Source organism: Psittacula echo (assembly GCF_963264785.1).
Source record: "Psittacula echo genome assembly, chromosome: 4".
Taxonomy (NCBI): domain Eukaryota; kingdom Metazoa; phylum Chordata; class Aves; order Psittaciformes; family Psittacidae; genus Psittacula; species Psittacula echo.
Window position 1 is genome coordinate 50665333 of NC_137738.1, and position 18332 is coordinate 50683664.

General features: G+C 37.2%; 1 protein-coding gene across 1 annotated transcript in view; it reads right to left on the minus strand.

Annotated features, from left to right (window-relative positions):
• Positions 1 to 18332, minus strand: part of LAMA2 (laminin subunit alpha 2) — a gene marked incomplete at its 5' end in the record, with an annotated part of 387284 nt that overhangs the window by 227291 nt on the left and 141661 nt on the right. Inside the window, 5 exons of the mRNA XM_080616795.1 lie at positions 1873 to 1972; positions 3640 to 3818; positions 5410 to 5527; positions 7836 to 7925; positions 10132 to 10311. Coding sequence (XP_080472921.1) covers positions 1873 to 1972; positions 3640 to 3818; positions 5410 to 5527; positions 7836 to 7925; positions 10132 to 10311 — 667 coding nt within the window. The remainder of the gene's footprint in view (positions 1 to 1872; positions 1973 to 3639; positions 3819 to 5409; positions 5528 to 7835; positions 7926 to 10131; positions 10312 to 18332) is intronic.

Here is an 18332-nt window from a genome sequence, read left to right on the forward strand (position 1 = left end):
ACACAGAATAGCCTTTACAGGAAATAAGCTGGAAAGGTGAGACATCAATGGATTTAAAGAGCAATAAAGAAAAAAAAAATACTTCATGTGCTACAAACAGCAGATTCAACAGTGATTAAGAATATTCTAATGTGCTCAAAAGCAACAGGCCTCTGATCAACTGCAGCCTGATGAGTTAAGTTTCAGGAAGATCAGGAGAGACTGGTTACAGTCAAGACAGAAATTGATGAGAGTTTTAATTTCATAAAGAGAACAAAAGAACTCTCTGGTTCTCAGGACTGGAAGAACTGCTAAGATATGAAACTTGTTTGAATGCCTGAGGCTAGATGAGCAGGACTGGCTGCTTGCCAATAAAAGGAGGCAAAATAGAACTAATCTTATTTTGGATATGTTATCTTTAAGGTGGCAGCATGACACATTTCTCAATTTATTAGAAAAACACAGTTAATGATCTTTAGATTTAGATGGATGGAGACAATAGAGAAAAAGAAAAAAATGAAAGCAGATGTCGAAACAGAAGCTTTATTCTCTTCCTAGAGAGGTCCAGAAAAAGAGGCAAGAGAATAATTTATCAGAAAAAAAGATCAGAGGATTAAAAAGGCAGAACAAGATACAGGAAGCAAGGTGTTAAAGCACAGTGCCACCCAGATTCAGAACATGTAAGCAGATTTAGAAAGCAACTGTGAGATGATTTAGATCTGTGCAATACTGAGAGGCAAGAGTAAGACATTATGAGAGTTTCTAATCACACTATTACTGAAAACCAAGCAAGATGGAATGTATCTTTTTGCTTCCCTCTTCCCATGAGAGAAGAGCTGACAGCCTATTAACTGCCTTTCAGCTTCCAGGTCCCCGCAGAATGACCCAGCACCAGGGGCCAGCACAGAAGGTGTGAAAAGACAAGACTGCAGCAATAGCAGACAGGAATTGAGAGACCAAGCAGCTGCTTAAAGCGCAAGTGGGGCATCCATTTTCTTTTAATTAATCATTCTTGCATATCAAAATCATAGGCTCAGTATTTTACAAAAGCACTGATTGTCAGTAGTGGCAAATGATTGAATAAAAGCTGTCCTGTTTCATAGTGTGACAGGTTTCTTTGTTGTATTGTCTGTCATCTCTAACCTGTACACTCTCACCCACAGGTTTGGTACAAGCACCACAGAGTCTTGTGGGCTTTTTCTAGCTTTGGGCAGCCTCTGTGAGGAGAGGATGGGGCTTCTCTTTGCCTGACACGGCCAGCTCCAATGGAGAGGTGCACATCACAAGAATGATTAATTAAAACATCTCTTAAGAACTGACCTCGAGTTTTGTACTTATCTTCCTACAATATTTTCAGATGTTTGCCAACAAAAATCCAAACAAAAACAAAAAACTCAAAACAAAAACAAATAAGTAAAAATAAAAACCAAAACAAAACCCCAAACAACTTAAAAATATGGCAATCTATTTTTTCCAGAGCACAAGGAACTAGCTTATTCTCTGTTTGAAGATAGCTTTTACAGGACTGTGGTAAACAGCTTCCAATCCTACAATAATAATATAGATCAAAGACAAATATGACACCTTTCCAGCAGATTTTTTTCTAGGTTTCAAATGGAAATATGCTTATAGAGGAAAAGATTAAAACGTTATGGTTATACTAGTTTTAATCCCTGCTGTAAAACAAGAAAGCTCTTTAAAGCCAAAACTCTCTAATATATTCCACATGGAATACCGTTCCAAATGTACCCAAGTTTGCTAGCCATGAATCTGAAAGAAGCCTCAGAAAATATGGGATTTTTTTTTCTGTAAGAGATATCACAAATATGATTCAGCTTTTCTTTGACATTTCTTAATTTCATCTTTAATATCACTATCTTTTGGACATCTTACCTCCTTCTGCATGTTTCTCATCTTTGACACAGGTATCATGTAAAGACCCATTTGGATCACAGGAACATGGCTGGCATGGATCTGGGCTATCTGGCAATACCTATAAAAATAAAGAGAATACAAAACAAAATCTTACCTTTAATAACTGGAAAATTTTACTTACTTCATAAACAAAATGTAGGAGAGAATGACTTCTGTGTAGGTAGCCTGCACTTTAACAAAAACGAGATGGTTTCCAAACTTAGCTTATGCACTCTAGGACAAGAGAAAATGGCTTCAAGTTGTGCAGGGGAGGTTTAGATTGGATATCAGAAAAAAAAATCACCAAAAGGGTTGTCAAGCACTGGGAAAGGCTGCACAGGGAAGTGGTTCAGTCACTGTCCCTGGAGATATTTGAAAGATGTGAAATGTGGTGCTTAGAGACATGGCTTAGTGGTGGACTTGTCAGTGTTAGGTCAATGGATGGACTTGACAATCTTACAGGTCCTTTCCAACCTGAATGATTCTATTATTCTATTATTAGTTATTAGTCTATTATTTATTAGTCTATTATTCTATTAAAAGTTACATGTTGGGTTTTATTTAGAAATATGTAAGTAATTTAGATAAAAATATGTTTTCAACTAAAATAAACAGATATAGAGATAATAACAGACCCCTGTATAATTAAAATCTATAAATGCAATGAAGGACACTTTAAGCATTCACTACCTAATATAATACTGACAAACAGTTCAGTTGTTCTGGTAAACATGATTAAAAAGCCTAACTGAAGTTAGTCAGTAACTGAACAAAAACGGTAAGTGAAAAAAGTGAACATTAGACAATGGAACAATTTCCTTCTCTTCTTGAAAATGTTACCTCAAACAAACTTACACCTTGGTCTAATATCACACTGGGAATATGAACTGAAAGTTTGGCATGAACTAGGTATATACACACAGTATAGATAGCCTATACACACACATATAAAAAATCCCTATTTGTTCGACGATAGATCAAATCAGAGGAGAAAATCAAGTGTGTGCCCTGCTGAAGGGCTTTCTCAAGCTCTAAGGCTAAAATCTGTATATTTGGGAGAACGTTATTATTATTATCTGCTGATGTTTTCTGGTTTTGAGGATTGAAAACCAATCATACTGAAGGCCATGATTTACCCAAATGAAACTATACAAAACATCAGGAATTCAAGCACACACCAATAGTGTAACTGTCTAAAGCACAGCACAGCCCATACTGGCAATACAACCTAATGTAAGATTCATCTTCTGACAGCTTCAACTTAGATGAAAATACAGCTTTATATGATGAAACATAAAAAACAATTCCCATTGAACTGAAAATGAAAAGTATTCATGAGACACTACAGAATTTCAATGGTTTTTAATTCTACATTTAAAAAATAAAAATTACAGTCTTTCTCCAATATCAAATATAGCAATATTTCTTTGATCTCTGATAACAAATCTTCAAATTCAAAACTGAAGTAAAATCTCTGTTTGCAGGATCATGTCCTCTTTTAAATTAAATTGAAATACTAGCTGGGGGCCTGACCTCAAGTGCATTCCTTCATATGAACAAAATTCAGTTCCCAATTTTTGTGTGCATTAACTTCATAGATTTCCAGCTGTAAAAAGAAACTTCTACATTGTCAGAATTAGAAATTAACCTTCATAGTCATCCCTTTTTAATAACTTAACTCCCCTGCTGAAGTGATGGTTTCAACACCGAGCTGTACAGTGACGTGACAACAGAACACGCATTTACCCCTTTAGGTCTGAAGTAACCATCGATGCAGGTCTCGCAGTTTATTCCACCAGTGTAGCTGGTACAATTCACACACACTCCGCCCCCAATGTATTCTCCATGGACATTCAAACTCTGATTTCTGTCTGCAACATCCTGATCATAGTAACACTCCTCAGTCTTCCCATGACAGTTGCATGCTAAAGAGAAGGAACTGTGTTAGTGAATACTTTCTGGTGGGTGATGGCATGCTGATACTAAGGTATTAAAAAAGAGTCAACATTTTATCAGAGGTGCTGCACACATTGTAACTGAGAGGACATCCAAGCATTAATTTACTACTTTGGCTGTGAAAAATACTGTGCTCTCATCACAAACATTGCCTGGAATTCTGTATATTGGTTTTTTTATCTCGATGTTTTGTCTGGGAGAGTATGGAATTTGACAGATATAGCTCATTTTGTTTTACTGGTTTGGTGTTTTGTTTTTTTTTTCTTAAACCTTGTGGCTGCATACACAAACAGTTCATGAAAGAGTCGGCTAATTTAAAACACAATAGGAATTATAAGGAAAGCAACAGAAAGGTATGAGCAAATTAAATTAATTTCCACGAAAGCTTTCCATAAGAACTGGGTCAGAACAAAAGGATTTCCAAACTTAAAATTTCTTAGAAGTTCAGATTTGAACTCTTAGGCTTCAGGTCCACATGCAGGAGAGCTAATGTAATAGTCTGTTGCTGAAAAAATGAGGTAGCTCTCCCTCTCTCCCTCTCCCTGTGGTATTAAATCATTCATTTCTACATAAAGAGAAATATAAAGCTTGTCAACATTGTAGGGAGTCATTCTCACATCTGAACCAGATCCCAAGAAACTGTTTCCACCATGAAAGTACAACAATTCACTGAGGGTTGAACAGGGTTTAAGAAGTGTCTCTCAAAAATTAAACATGAAATTAAATATATCCTGATTTCAGACCAGAAAGCATTCCCAGTGCAGACACAGCCCCTACTGAAACAAAGGTCCCTTTTACCAAAGTTTGTGGGATACGAATAAGCAATTACTACTTTTAATATGGGGATATCTGCTTCTTTTTATTTATTTTTAACCATTCATGGTAAAACTATAGCTGCAATCCTACAACTGAATAAATACTTACATGTAATGGAGTGCTAGACTTTATTATGTTGAGAAATATAACTGGTATGTGACCTTGGAAATAAGATGTTAAAGTTCAATTATAACTGTTCTTATCACGGTAAAGATGAAAATGAAATTCCCACCCTGTGGGAAGGTGATATTTCCAGGCATGTTTTCATTCCATGTTAGAAAACTAGATACATTGGTTTTTTCCATTAAAAAAATAAGAAACTCAAATTGGATTTTGACCATTTAGAAATATTCTGTTTAAGCAAGGCTGGACATTATAATATATAAAATTCACACTGATATGAAAACCGTGCTGTTAAAGTTTGATATTATCAATCCTGTTATTTTATCAAAACCACCATAATGATAAAAATTAAACAAGTCAAAATGAGTTTTTATATAGTATTCCACCAGTATCAGCATGTTACAACAAAATATTCTGAGTTCAATAAAACCATGATTCTACATATAATTTTTCTGTTAACTCTTTTGAGGCAGTCCAAATAAGTGAATAACATAACGTCAAATTTTATCCATAAACAAATGTGATCAGAAATAAAATTAATTACAAAATCATGTAGAACCCAATTTCAGTTTTCACCAGCAGTTGCAGTAAACTTTCTCTTCTGTACTGCTTTTAACTTACGTTCACATTCATGCTTAACCAGGAAAGTGCCAGCATGCCAAGGCTTTTGATGGAAACCAGGACAACAGTGATCACATGTCTCTCCGCATGTGTTGTGCTCACACTGACAGATGGATTTCTAATTTAAAAGAAAAACAAATATTTATACAATGTGATGATTTGAAGAATCTGTCCATGTACATAATCTGCATTCCAGTTCAAATTATGAAAACATTAACATTAGGAATGGCTATACTTTGTAATTCCTCTGTTTATTCATTTTAATTCATTTATGTATCCTGCATTCACCAAGTGAGAGACAAAAGCGTGTGTTTAATTTCTATAGCTCTATTTTAAGAAAACAGCCATGATGCAAAAGAAGACAGTTGGCCAGAGAATCTAAGGAGAATTTAAGAATTTAGGAGAATCTAATTACAACTGGCTGAAGAAAGGAGGATGGAATAATGAAAGTTCCCCAATACACCAAATAAGCCAAAGTGCTGGTAGCCCTCAGATACGGCTTCCACTACAGGAAATCTGAGAGCTAGCTTACAGTACGAGTGAGCCATTCTCCACCCTTTTCTTAGATGCAGCAATCCTGCAGCTACGGAGTGAAATCAATTCTGTTGGATGATCCAATAAAAACTGGCTTTTCTTTAAACATTAGCATTATTTTTTATTGCATGAGTCAACTCATCATGTAACCTTCTAACTGAGTAACTAACTCTATGTGCAGGATAGCAGCAGTTTTAAAACTAAAAACAGATGAGAGCAGGACCCTCAGCTCCTCAGCAGATCACCTTAGTCCCAGCACAAAAATACTGCTGTAGAGACTACCCAAACTCTCTGAGCCACAGAAGCAGCTTGGAGAAGATAAAAGAAACTGTAGTTTGGAGACATGAGGAGCAATAGTTCAGTGGAGGGGTCCTTGTGGTGCCACTCAAAGTAGAAACAGCAAGCTAACCTGGACAAATTCTACAGCCCACAGGACAAAGCATCAATCATGCAAAATAAGATTAATTTCAGGAATTCTTCAGAAAAGGGAGGCAGTAAATTCAAGCAAGTTTATTTTTTGTAATGCTAGGGGAAAGATCTATTATGCTAACAATTACAGTCATGTTTAGTGTGAGGTGTCCCTGCCCATGGCAGGGGGGTTGGAACTAGATGATCTTAAGATCCTTTCCAACTCTAACTATTCTATGATTCTATGATGTTTATAAGCCAAAGCCCACCTAGTTTGCTATCACTCAGTCTAAAGAGTATCACTGAAGAGCTAAAGCAAATACTCCAAATCTCTTATGGCTTGAGTTGTTTCCCTTATGCTGTTTTTTATACCAGTCAGACAAAAAATGCATACTTATTATCCTGCAAAACAAGACACCACGCTTGCCAAAATGCCTTTATTTTATCTAGTAGCCAAATACCTGAACTCAATTCTGTATTAATTGCAATAACAGCACTTATTTTCTGATGGAGGACTAATTCTAACAGATGGCACTGAAGCAATGCTGCAGTTCAATAACTAAGGCCATCTGAAACAATAGTTCAACACTTGCTATACACATCATCACAAGATTAGATATATTAAATGAAGGAGTTTCTAACATTTTCACAAGGATCCATGGAAACTGCTTAGAACTGTAAATGCATTCTCTGTAAGATTTCTTGCATTTGTTTAGGGTTTTTTATCAGCTCCTACACAATGGCTTAATGTCATATATAAACAAGATTTTCTGCTAAATCCTACAAAGCTCCTACTTAAGTGTATAGCAAGTGAAGAGATCCCACATTGTGGCACTTTAGTAATACTAGTAGATTGGAAATTCTGTGTAAGTAGTAATTTGTGCATAGATTTGGACTGTCAGAAACAAATTATGTTTCTATATTTCAATTACATTGATTATGTGTTTTCTAATGGCACAAAAAGAAAGCTGCAAGTTGGAAGACATTATAAACAGCTCATGACTTTCTAGACTAGCTTAACTGATTACTCAATTAACATTTCCTGCATAGTAAATGCAGCATTATATAGCCATCATTTGTTTGCAAGTATCGATTAAACACTTGACAGTCAATTAGGAAAGACCTTGATTAATATCAAGAAGAAAGACTGACTGTTAGTGCTCATCTCTACAGCTACATAACGTAACCCAAATTTCTGTTGTTCATAGGAAACTTTTGATATGGATTAAATTATCTGAAACCTACTCTTTCAGTAAAAGCCTTCACTGACATTTTATGAATGGCTATTATTCTGGTTGCCAGCACTGTTTCATCCTGACACTGCTTCTGACTGATCTAAGTGAAGAACAGACTTAGATTCACAGAACTGTGAGGAGTATCAAGATCTTTCTCTCACGTTCCACCCTACAAATAAGGCACATCATAAGGCACATTAAAAGAAGAAAAAAGAAAAAAAAATAGAAAGAAAATTGAAAAATACATACATTGGTCGCTGGATCCAATGGACAAGCCTTTGCATGGCCTGAGCATATACACATGCCTCCAACAGAGATATCTTTTATAGAATAGTAATACTGTAAGACAAAGCAAAAATTGAATTGCTAAGTGGATTGCAAAATGCAGGTGCCAAATTACAGAATTCATTTCTTGTGACAAAACTGTCAGATTCTGTTTTATTTCTTTTTTGATCTATTACAAATATAGCAGAAAATGTAATCCAAGCCACTTCTTGATCAACAGATTCAGGCTTCATGAAAGAAAGGGTGTAAATTGGCACAGTTCCATTTGTTTGAAGTCACAAGAGCCATGTCAATTTATACACAGCGTACACCAAACACAAGAATAGGAAAAGGCTATATGCACACCAGATAATGAAAAGTCAAATGCTATCAAATTTACTCCCTTCAGAAAACATGAAAAGGAAAAGGCATGATGATGGGGAGAAGAGAAAGGCTAGAACAAAAACTAAAAGGATGAAACACCTTTATTCACCTCAGCTGGGTCTTACTTGGGTATTCACTGGACTGTAGAAAGAATAGTTTTTCTCTATTGGCCTTTTGAATGACTATGGAATAATCTTCATTACTGAAATGGAAATAACATTTGAAGTGTTGCTCTGCCATTTGACCATTTCTGATTCTTCTTTGGTGGGTACTAATAGCCATTACCAAAAAGAAGGATGGAAAGATATTTATAATCATGCATTACAACATCTGCAGAAAGTGTATCTCACATGCTGTCTGCTCTATTTTCATCTGTTTTGGCGAGGGTCCTGTAATGTCCTAACAACTGGCTAACCAAAACATGCTGTTTGCAAATTTTGCTGGTTCTGTGTTCAACCTCTTCTTCAAATCATCAACACATACATCAAAAAACCAGGAACTTGCATAACTCACAGTTAGTCTTCTACCATATAGAAAACATATCATTTGTGGCTATCCTGTTTCCCATTTTGTGGGATAGTGGCTTGCCTAATGTTTTCTATGGGGAAAGCTAGATGAGGATGGCAAGTTGCAGTTGCTCCTTGTTCCTCTGAGGACAGATTCATGGAGGAATGTCATACAAAAGTTACTGTTCTTTGTTAGTCTGAGAAACTATTCTCTACTAAACTAAATCAGGATGATTAGTGGATCATCCTGAACTAGGTTTTCATGAATATACAATGATTTTTAAAGTGTGAATTCAATTTTGTGTTTCTGTTCACTTAGAATCAGGCTATTAAATGTGCTAAATGTGCCTTCTTACATAAACACACAGTTTCCATGATTAGTGAAGCTCCAGTAACTGCACTCAACTAGAAGAGTTTCCAGGTTTGTAATACAAAACAGAATGGCACATTCCAAACTTTCAGAAACAGTCTATGTATTTCAGAAACACTCTATGTATTTAGCAGAAGAAATGGAAACTAGAAATGGTGAACAGAAGAAGCAATTTTTCTTTGCAGTTTTCCAACATCAATAAATTGTATTAACTAAAGCCAAGAATAACATTACTTCCCCTTCACAACAGGACTTACTGTAGTGGTACCCTAAACTTTCCAAAAGAAAAATAATATGACCAACAGAAAGAGGAAGTGAACAGAAAGAAAAAGCTGTCAAAAGGTATACATCCCCCAAAGCAGCTTTTAAGTATGCATTGTAGAAAAATCAGAGGGAAACATGCAGTGTTTGAGCAGCAGGAAAATGTGGAAATGTGGCATAGGAAGAAAGTATAGATTGCAGAAAGAAGACATAGGTGTGTGCACACACAAGGAACAGTGGAGAAGACCAGGGTAGGTTGTAAGTTTGAGTGCTGCATTCATTCTTTTAAAAGAAAGCACAGTGTAGATTTTTTACTGTTAGCCACAATTATATAATAATGCTAAAGATATCGCATGCAGGTCTGACTACTACTTACGGTACCATTAGTAGAAAACAAGTGTTCAACATTAAAGGTAGCTAAAGACTGAGCAGCTGAAGAGGCAAGAGGACATTATCTAACAGCAACCAGTAGTCAATTATCTACATCCAAATATCTGCAGCCAAAGGAGCTGTGTGCTTATGTTAGTAAGCATGTTATATACGTCAGTAACACCATTAGGCAGAAAAAATAAAATTGTTGCTTCTGCTATAGAGAAGACAACAAAATACTGTGAAGAGGGAATCCTCTAACACCAGGATTTTGACAGATAACAACAGGTATTCATCATCTCCCAAAATTTCCCACGGCAAAGGCAGGTACAGCATTTATAAGTGTAAGAGAACTTCTACACATGCATTTCTACGTCTTGACAGAACTTACCCTCCTTGTAACAATGGGATCAATTTCATTTGGATCTTTGTGTGCGAACATCATTAAATCAGCATTTAGCGTCCGTATCCTCTGAAATCTCAGGCGAATAAAGCGAGCAGAGGTGAATTCTAGTAGTACACGTGAAGGATCATCAGCACTAGGCCGTCCATTAATTAGAGAAGTGTGAATCTGTAGAGAGAATTAGTAAAGCAGTAAGGAATTCAATGACAGCAACGCTGCCATGATTATAGCAACAAATATCATTACAGGCACTGCGGGAATGCCTCTGTAAATGTGATATATCTTCTTTCTTTAGAAAGCAGATTTACCCCCAAAATATTCCATGTACCCATAGACCCCAGTTATGGAGCTGCTTTATAGGAAAAATGTTTTGAGCAAAGGAAATTCATCACTCACAGAAAGGCTGTAACACAAACTCCACGCATGTACCAAGGCCCTGCAACAGTGTCCATGCTGCAGGGAACTAATTTTTTGTCATCTAGTCTAAAATAGGTATTTTCAAGTTATCAGACAACCAAAGGATTAAAAAAAATTGAGTTAAAGGAATGGATACTTGGAATAGGACTCAGAATTCAACAGGGGTCAGTTTGGAGGATCTCTTAGAGCAATCATAATCAAAAGACTTTTGAACTAGGCATTTTCTAAAGCCAGGATAAGGTAACTTTTGAAATACTTAAAACTACAGCTAGAGACAAAATAAGCATTCATAAGCATCTCCCTTTTCCACCGTCTCTTTATACAATACACCATTCCTTTTGAATCTTGTTCTCAGTGAGTTGAAACAATTTCCTCGGTTGCAACTATTTTCATCTGGTCCCTAAGGAAAATCTTTATCACTTCTGAGAAATCCGTTCAGCATTTGCTTTTCCAACGATGCTACCAATCTCTGCTTCTGCTATGGTTTCCATAACAATTGCTCCCCTTTCTCTGCCTGTCCTATCCTTCAGTCTAGAAATCTCCTCGATAAGTGTGCTCTGTGGCTTTTTCACAAAGTCTCTCTGACCCCAACTGCATCATCAAGAGCAATGTAGCAAAATTAAGCAATTCTTCTTCCCCTCCTGTCTTGTTAGCTGATCAAGGCCTACATTAGCTGTGAATCCACAAAATAAAACAGATGGTCTGTCACAGAATTGTTTTGGAAAAGGCCTACAAAAAGAATGTCAGGTATAGCAAAACATTGTTAACGAGCACCTAGAAGGAGGGAGGAAAGAAACTATTAACCTTCCTGTATTTTGAAGTGCTAAATTTTAATTAAGCCATTTTTATTACAGGCTGGCATACTGAAAGAATGTTCAGATGTGCAGAACATTAGAACAAATAAGAGAAATAATTATTCTTTGCAATGAGCATATTGTACACCTTTCCTTGGTGCTCTGAGTCAGGCCATACAGCCATTTTCTATCATTCAACATGATCATACTATCACTGTTTTGGGCAAACAGCTGCACTCAGAATGCCAGCTGGCACTCACTCAGCAGTGGCTGCTGCACACCAAGGAGAACAAATCTACTGCTCCCACCAAAGCAGTAGCTATTCCTACAGGTTCTAGATAGAAGGCTTATTGAATAACTGTGCTCTTGCACTGGCTATGTGCAAGTATTAACTTACTCATTTTAACTATCCACAGGGATACCCTAAATACCATCACATCCAGCATCCTGATCCACTGTATCCACAGGTACAGAAAATTACCGGGAGCCACTCTTTCTGGAGAACTATCAGATAAATCTTGCCTAAGTATGAATCAGTACCTCTTGGATTCTGCCATGTTGTCTCCAGGGATAAGTGATATTGCTACCTCACCCTGAGTTCATAACAATACTCACACTTCGAGCTCTGACCCAGTTTTGCTCCTAACTACAAGTAATTAAATTAAAAGAGACAGTTGGCTGGAAACAAACAGAATAAAATGCTATGAAAAAGACAGGGTCCAAACAAAAGATCATTATAAAAATACCAGAGGAAGCAAGGAGGAGATGGTGAATGAGAAATGTCTGGCTACAACCAGGACAAAAACATATGACCAGAAAAGAAAGTCCCTGGTGAAAAGTGAAAGAGAACATGTGTGGAGAGCAAACTTCAAAAGAAGCCTGGAGATGGTGGAAATAGGTCCAATGGAAACTGATAGACCTTTCCAAACAAACCCAGATTTTAGTAAGAACACATGCTTAAAGGCTTCTTTGCACAATATTTACCCATGAGCAAGGAAATACAGTTCTTTTGAGTGTTTTTTTTCACATTCTCACCTCCTCCCTCTAAATAGTATCCAGGAGATTTCTTTCTTACAGGAATCAATCATAAATGGGTTATGGCTTAAAGTGGTAGAATACTGAAGACTGAACTTCGATATTCTGAAGATAAAGAATATGTCTCAAGTAGTGCTCAAAATATCCCCTAACTCACCCTGAAACAGCAGCTATAAGCAGCATGGCAGTCTGATTACCTTCTCAAGAAGATGAAAAATCAAGTTTCATGGAGTGGGGAGAGAGATGCAGGTAAAAGACCATGTATCAGAATAAGCAAGAGCCCACATGAAGTTAGAAGATACAGCTTGACCCCAAATGACACAGCTGACAAATAGCAGGCGTATCTTTTGACTTACTTTTTTTTTCAAAGAAGAAATTGAGTCTTAAGATACCTGGGAGTGGTAGTTTTACAGATTTAGAATGTAGATTAACAAAATAAAACAAGAGGCATCCTTTTCAGCATACGAAGATTTTATGGATCTATCTACCAGCAGCACATCTATTTGTCAAGGTTAAACTAGTAGGGATGATGGCTTCCATTTATATTGTCTTTCATGCTTGTGTTTAAATGTTTCATATTTCATTTTAAAACAACAAACAAATAATTTCTAATAATTATTGGAATGCAGCTATGTCCTGCATGAAATGTGGCACCTGTTCAAACATGTACACCAAAATGATACTGAGATTAGAAAATTAAGACTGGGTATTTTTAGAAAAACGAATCTGAAAGGAAAATTTTACATAGACAAAATTAATTACTCTAAATTATTTCTCCTCCTCCCAACATTTGTGATGAAATCATTAATTTCTCCCTAGAAACATTTAGAGACAACTTGAAGAATGTCCAACTGAGTTGCTCTTACTCCTTGAAAAGACAATAAGGAAGAAACAAAGAGTATTTTCAGAACGCCTGTCATTAATCAGGAATAAACAGCAAGAATTTTAAATAACTTATTTTTAGGAAGTTTAAGTAGAAATCAGACTTACAGTATTTTCAGTATGACTCTTACAATGAGACATCACTGTGTTTTTCCAGAGCATACATTCTCTTTTCATCTCTCTCCAGAGTCTAGCACCTATTTGTGAGACACTGTGTAACAGCACATTTTCAGTCAAGACATTAACATGGTCCCTACTCTCCAAGTATTTTTGAATAAGATCTGAAAACTGTTCCAGTGAACACAGTCCTCAATATCCATTCACTATATGCCATGAAAGATCATCATAGTACTTCATGTATAGCTCTGAGTCCTGCAAAGACTAGCCCCATTTTCACACGGGCAACAAAGGCACTGATGTCCTGCACTAGCTGTACACATATTGCAGAATGAGCCACACTGGAGTTCTACAGCAGAGTTAAGATCCAAAGTTGAGCCTACCTGGAAAATATTAATACTTTAATCCACACATTGGGTTGCTACAATTTGGATAATCCAAGTCCCTGTGAGGGGACAACCTCAAATTTTGCTCTGGTTCTATTTACCAAGAGTGAGGTAATCCCCATTTTGGATTCTAAATGAAAGCTATGTAGATATCAACCCCAGAAAATTTTTCCTTAAGAAGAAATATTCCCAGGATTATATTTCAACAAATGCTATCTCTGGGGAAAATGAGCATTCCCTTACAAAACATTTAAAATTTAACACAATGAAAGCCAAATTCACATTTTGTAAAATCATTTTGAATAGTATCTAATTTGTCAACCAGTTCAATAGTCAGAACTACTTGAGCAAAAGGATATGATGAATTTTTTCAGTAACTGCATTACTATATGTTCAAAAAGATTATATCACAGAACCGTTGACGTTGGAAGGGACATCCAGAAGTCATCTGATCCAACTCTGCAGGACCACATACAGACAGCTTTTGCATATCTCCAATGATGGAGACCACAACTTCTGTGGGCAACCTGCGTCAGCGCTCTCTCACCCCCACAGTAAAAAAATGTGTCCTGATATTCAGATAGAACCACCTATGTTTCAGTTTGTGCCCATTGACTCCTGTCCTGTCACTGGGCATCACTGAAAAAAGCCTGGCTCCACCCTCTTTGCACCCTCTTTTCAGGTATTTATACACATTGGTGAGATCCCTCTGAGCCTTCTCTTCTCCAGGCTGAGCAGTCCCAACTTTCTTAGTCTTTCATTATAAAACTGATGGCCAGTCCCTTCATCACCTTAGTGGCCCCTCACTGGACTGAATAGAGGGGAAGGATCCCCTCTCTTGACCTGCTGTCAAGAATTTGTCTAATGCTGCCCAGGGTACCATTAACCTTTGCCACAGGGACACATTGCTGGCTCATGTTCAACTTGGTGCCCACCAGGGCACCTGAAACCTTTTTCAGCTGGGTGGCTCCCAGCACATGCTGCTGCACTGGTGGTCCTATCCAGGTGTGGGACTTTGCACTTCTCCTTGCTGAACTTTGTGAGGTTTCTATCAGCCCATTTCTCCAATCTGTTAGACACCCCTCTGGATGGTAGCATGACCCTTTGACGGCATCAGCAACCCCTCTTAGTTTGGTGTCAAAAGCAAACTTGCTGAAGGTACACTCTGCCTCTTTATCCAAACTATGAATAAAAATGTTAAACAGGATTGGACCCAATAGTATATGTTAAAGTTAGTTTAGTTACCAAGTTATCTATCTTCTGAATGTGGTTTGGAATGAAAATTTCTAACAGTTATTGGGCAAATCATCACTTCCTCTGACTGAAGAGTCTAAATGCTTCCTGAGTTAGAGTGAAACTGAGTCATAGTGTTTAATGTCTACCAATTGCCCTTTTCTCTATTATTAGTCTACTCTCTTTTTCCACCCTTATGTTTTTCATCACTGCAGATACTTGTCTCAAGGGGAAAAAATTTGTTTCTTTAAAAAACCCAACAAAAATAACTAGTTCTGGTGGGGTTGATGGTTGGTTTTTTAGGCTTTGTTTTTTTGGGTTTGGTTTTGTTTTTTTTTTTTCCTTTTAAACGTGCAACTCAGATCATGAATTATTTCAGTGACAGTGTTCTAGTTTTTTGAGGAAATTGTGAGTACTCAGTATCTTTTAATTTCTGAACTTCAGTATAATGCTAAATCAACTTTCTTCAGAGACCTTTTGAGAATGCTACAAGTTCTCTACTCTGAAGAGAATTTATTCCAACACCAGCTCATCTGCATTCATGCATAATTCTTTTTTTCTTACATGCATTACTTTGCTTTTTGTAACACCAGTTTTTATATAGAGTTTTTCATTTAGTATCATAAGCTGCTAACAGAACAAATTATCTTAAATTTTGCATTACCAACAAATGTTGCTATTACAGAGTTTTGTGATTTTACAGATTTCCCACAAGTATCTTGGAGAACATAGACACTACTAAAGATATTCAAAGGACATCTCAGTACATGAGAATATCTGGATGGTGTCAGAAGCAACAGACCTATCTAGCATGGTAGTCTGCCTTATACAGTAGCCAAAATAGCATTCTAACACTAAGGCAAGCATCCCTAATACTTTTTCAGTATAGTTTCTATATATTTGGTAAGCCTCAAAGCATTTCAATGAACTTATTCAGTCTCATGTTAAATTCAAGTCACCTTCTAAAATTTACACCCATCATGTAATAAGGATTTTCTCACCTCATTTACATGTTGTAGGGGAAAAGACCCTTCTTTTGCTTGTTTTAAACCTTCCTCTTACTAAATTCACTTAATACTTCCTAGTTCTTAAATTGGAACCAAGAAATTTATCTTTCTACAAGCACTGTTCTTCATTACTTTGCTAATGAGCTTGGCACAGGTACCAGGCTTCCAGATCTGTAGTTTCCTTGCATACCTAAGAATTGTTTCTAAAAAACTGATGTTTTATTTGACACCCCACACTTACCAGTTACTGAGATTATTTGTAAGTGAGGGGTTAAGTAGTAACTGTTGTAATCCACCTATTTTGACCTTGAGTTCCTTTTAACTATCCAATGTATCAATTATTTCTGCACCTCCTCAGTTAACAACCCAGTTTGCAACTGCTTTTCCAACGCCTCTCTTGTAAATAATGCTTCCAGTGCAGAAACCCTCCTGACAGCCTTTATAGCAAAACCTGATCCAAATCATTAATCTAGTTTTTCAGCAATGACCTTATCTTTCCTGAATGCTCTTTGATCATCTCGCAGCCCACCAATGCTCTGGCAGACTTCTTGACTCTGATGTTTTTGAAAAGAGGTTTATTTCAACTCAGTCACTGAGAACCTCTTTCACATCTTTATTGTGGTTTAACATCTCATTTGCTGGAGCTTATTTTTCTACCTCTTTTCCTCATTTGCAGGAAAAGACATGACTCTCATTTATAATAGAAGCTAGTTTACTTTTAATATTTATTATCTTTCCTTAGTTTATGGTTTAAATATGTAGAATTTTTGGAAACATTCTTCAATGTAGCATGCATGTTCACATAATGCTACCTTTAAATGAACTCTAGGATGTCCTGATCTTTATATTTTTTAAGCTGTTTAACCATCTTTCCTAATTTTAACTTGATTTTATTTTCTAGGATGTTGCATTTGAGTATTTTCTGGTTTTTTTACATAACAAATGTTCAACAGTTAATAATCTTGACTATGATCTGTGCACTGTTTTGGACTAAATTGTGGGTTCCTTTATTAGCTGCATGAAGAACATTCAGGTGTTTTAAGAAATACTCTTTTGGACTACATTCTATGCTGACACTTACATAGTCTGCCAAAGGAGTATGGAAAGCTGGTATTACAGTCTTAGTTTTCCTCTGCCAAGACAAACTCACTGCCATACTTCTGTTTGGGTAGTTGTTGATATAACATTAAACCTCTGCTGTCCCAATTTAGGTGCTAAATTTTATTTCAAAGAGATCTCTTATAGCACTTTATATGTAGCCAAGGCTTTCTTTGCTGCAAGGGCACATTGCTGGTTTATGTTTAACTTGGTGTACAACACTTTTGACACACAGAATCACAGAATCACAGAACATTAGGAATTGGAAGGGACCTCAAAAGATCGTCTAGTCCAATCCCCCTGCCGGAGCAGGAACACTTAGATGAGGTTACACAGGAATGTGTCCAGGCGGGTTTTGAATGTCTCCAGAGAAGGAGACTCCACAACCTCCCTGGGCAGCCTGTTCCAGTGTTCTGTCACCCTCACTGAGAAGAAGTTTCTTCTCAAATTTAAGTGGAACCTCTTGTGTTCCAGTTTGAGCCCATTACCCCTTGTCTTACCATTGGTTGTCATCGAGAAGAGCCTGGCTCCATGCTCGTGACACTCCCCCTTTATATATTTATATACACTAATAAGGTCACCCCTCAGTCTCCTCTTTTCCAAACTACAGAGACCCAGCTCCCTCAGCCTTTCCTCATAAGGGAGATGCTCCACTCCTTTAATCATCTTTGTTGCCCTGCGCTGGACTCTCTCCAGCAGTTCCCTGTCCTTCTTGAACTGAGGGGCCCAGAACTGGACACAATATTCCAGATGTGGTTCCAGATGTGGACACTCATTGTTTCCTCCCAGTGCTCCTAGGTAATTTAGGTACTGCTGGTTCACATGTCTCATTGAACACAGCTCCTACCTAGCCCATTTTCTGTTACCAAGCACTGAACTATAATGTAGCTGCCAATCTTCAGAGAAGGTGAAGTTTGCAGTCTTCACCATCATGGGAGTCTCCATTTCTGAACCAAGCACAGACTCTGCCTGCCTGTTTTCATACAGTTGAGGTTCAGGCTGCAGAGTCCCAGAGAAAAGTTAGTTAATCTCTTTCCTTTCATCTCTGATGTTGCACAGTCTGCTGACATCCTCCTGCAGTTCTTGGTGACAAAAACAGCAAATCACAGCAAACATTCTGCAGGCAAGGACACCACCTCTTTCTGCCTTAACCTCGGCAAGGTCCCAGCCAGTTACTGTAGCCTCAGAGGTGAAAAGATGCATCCTTCCTCTGAAGCTAA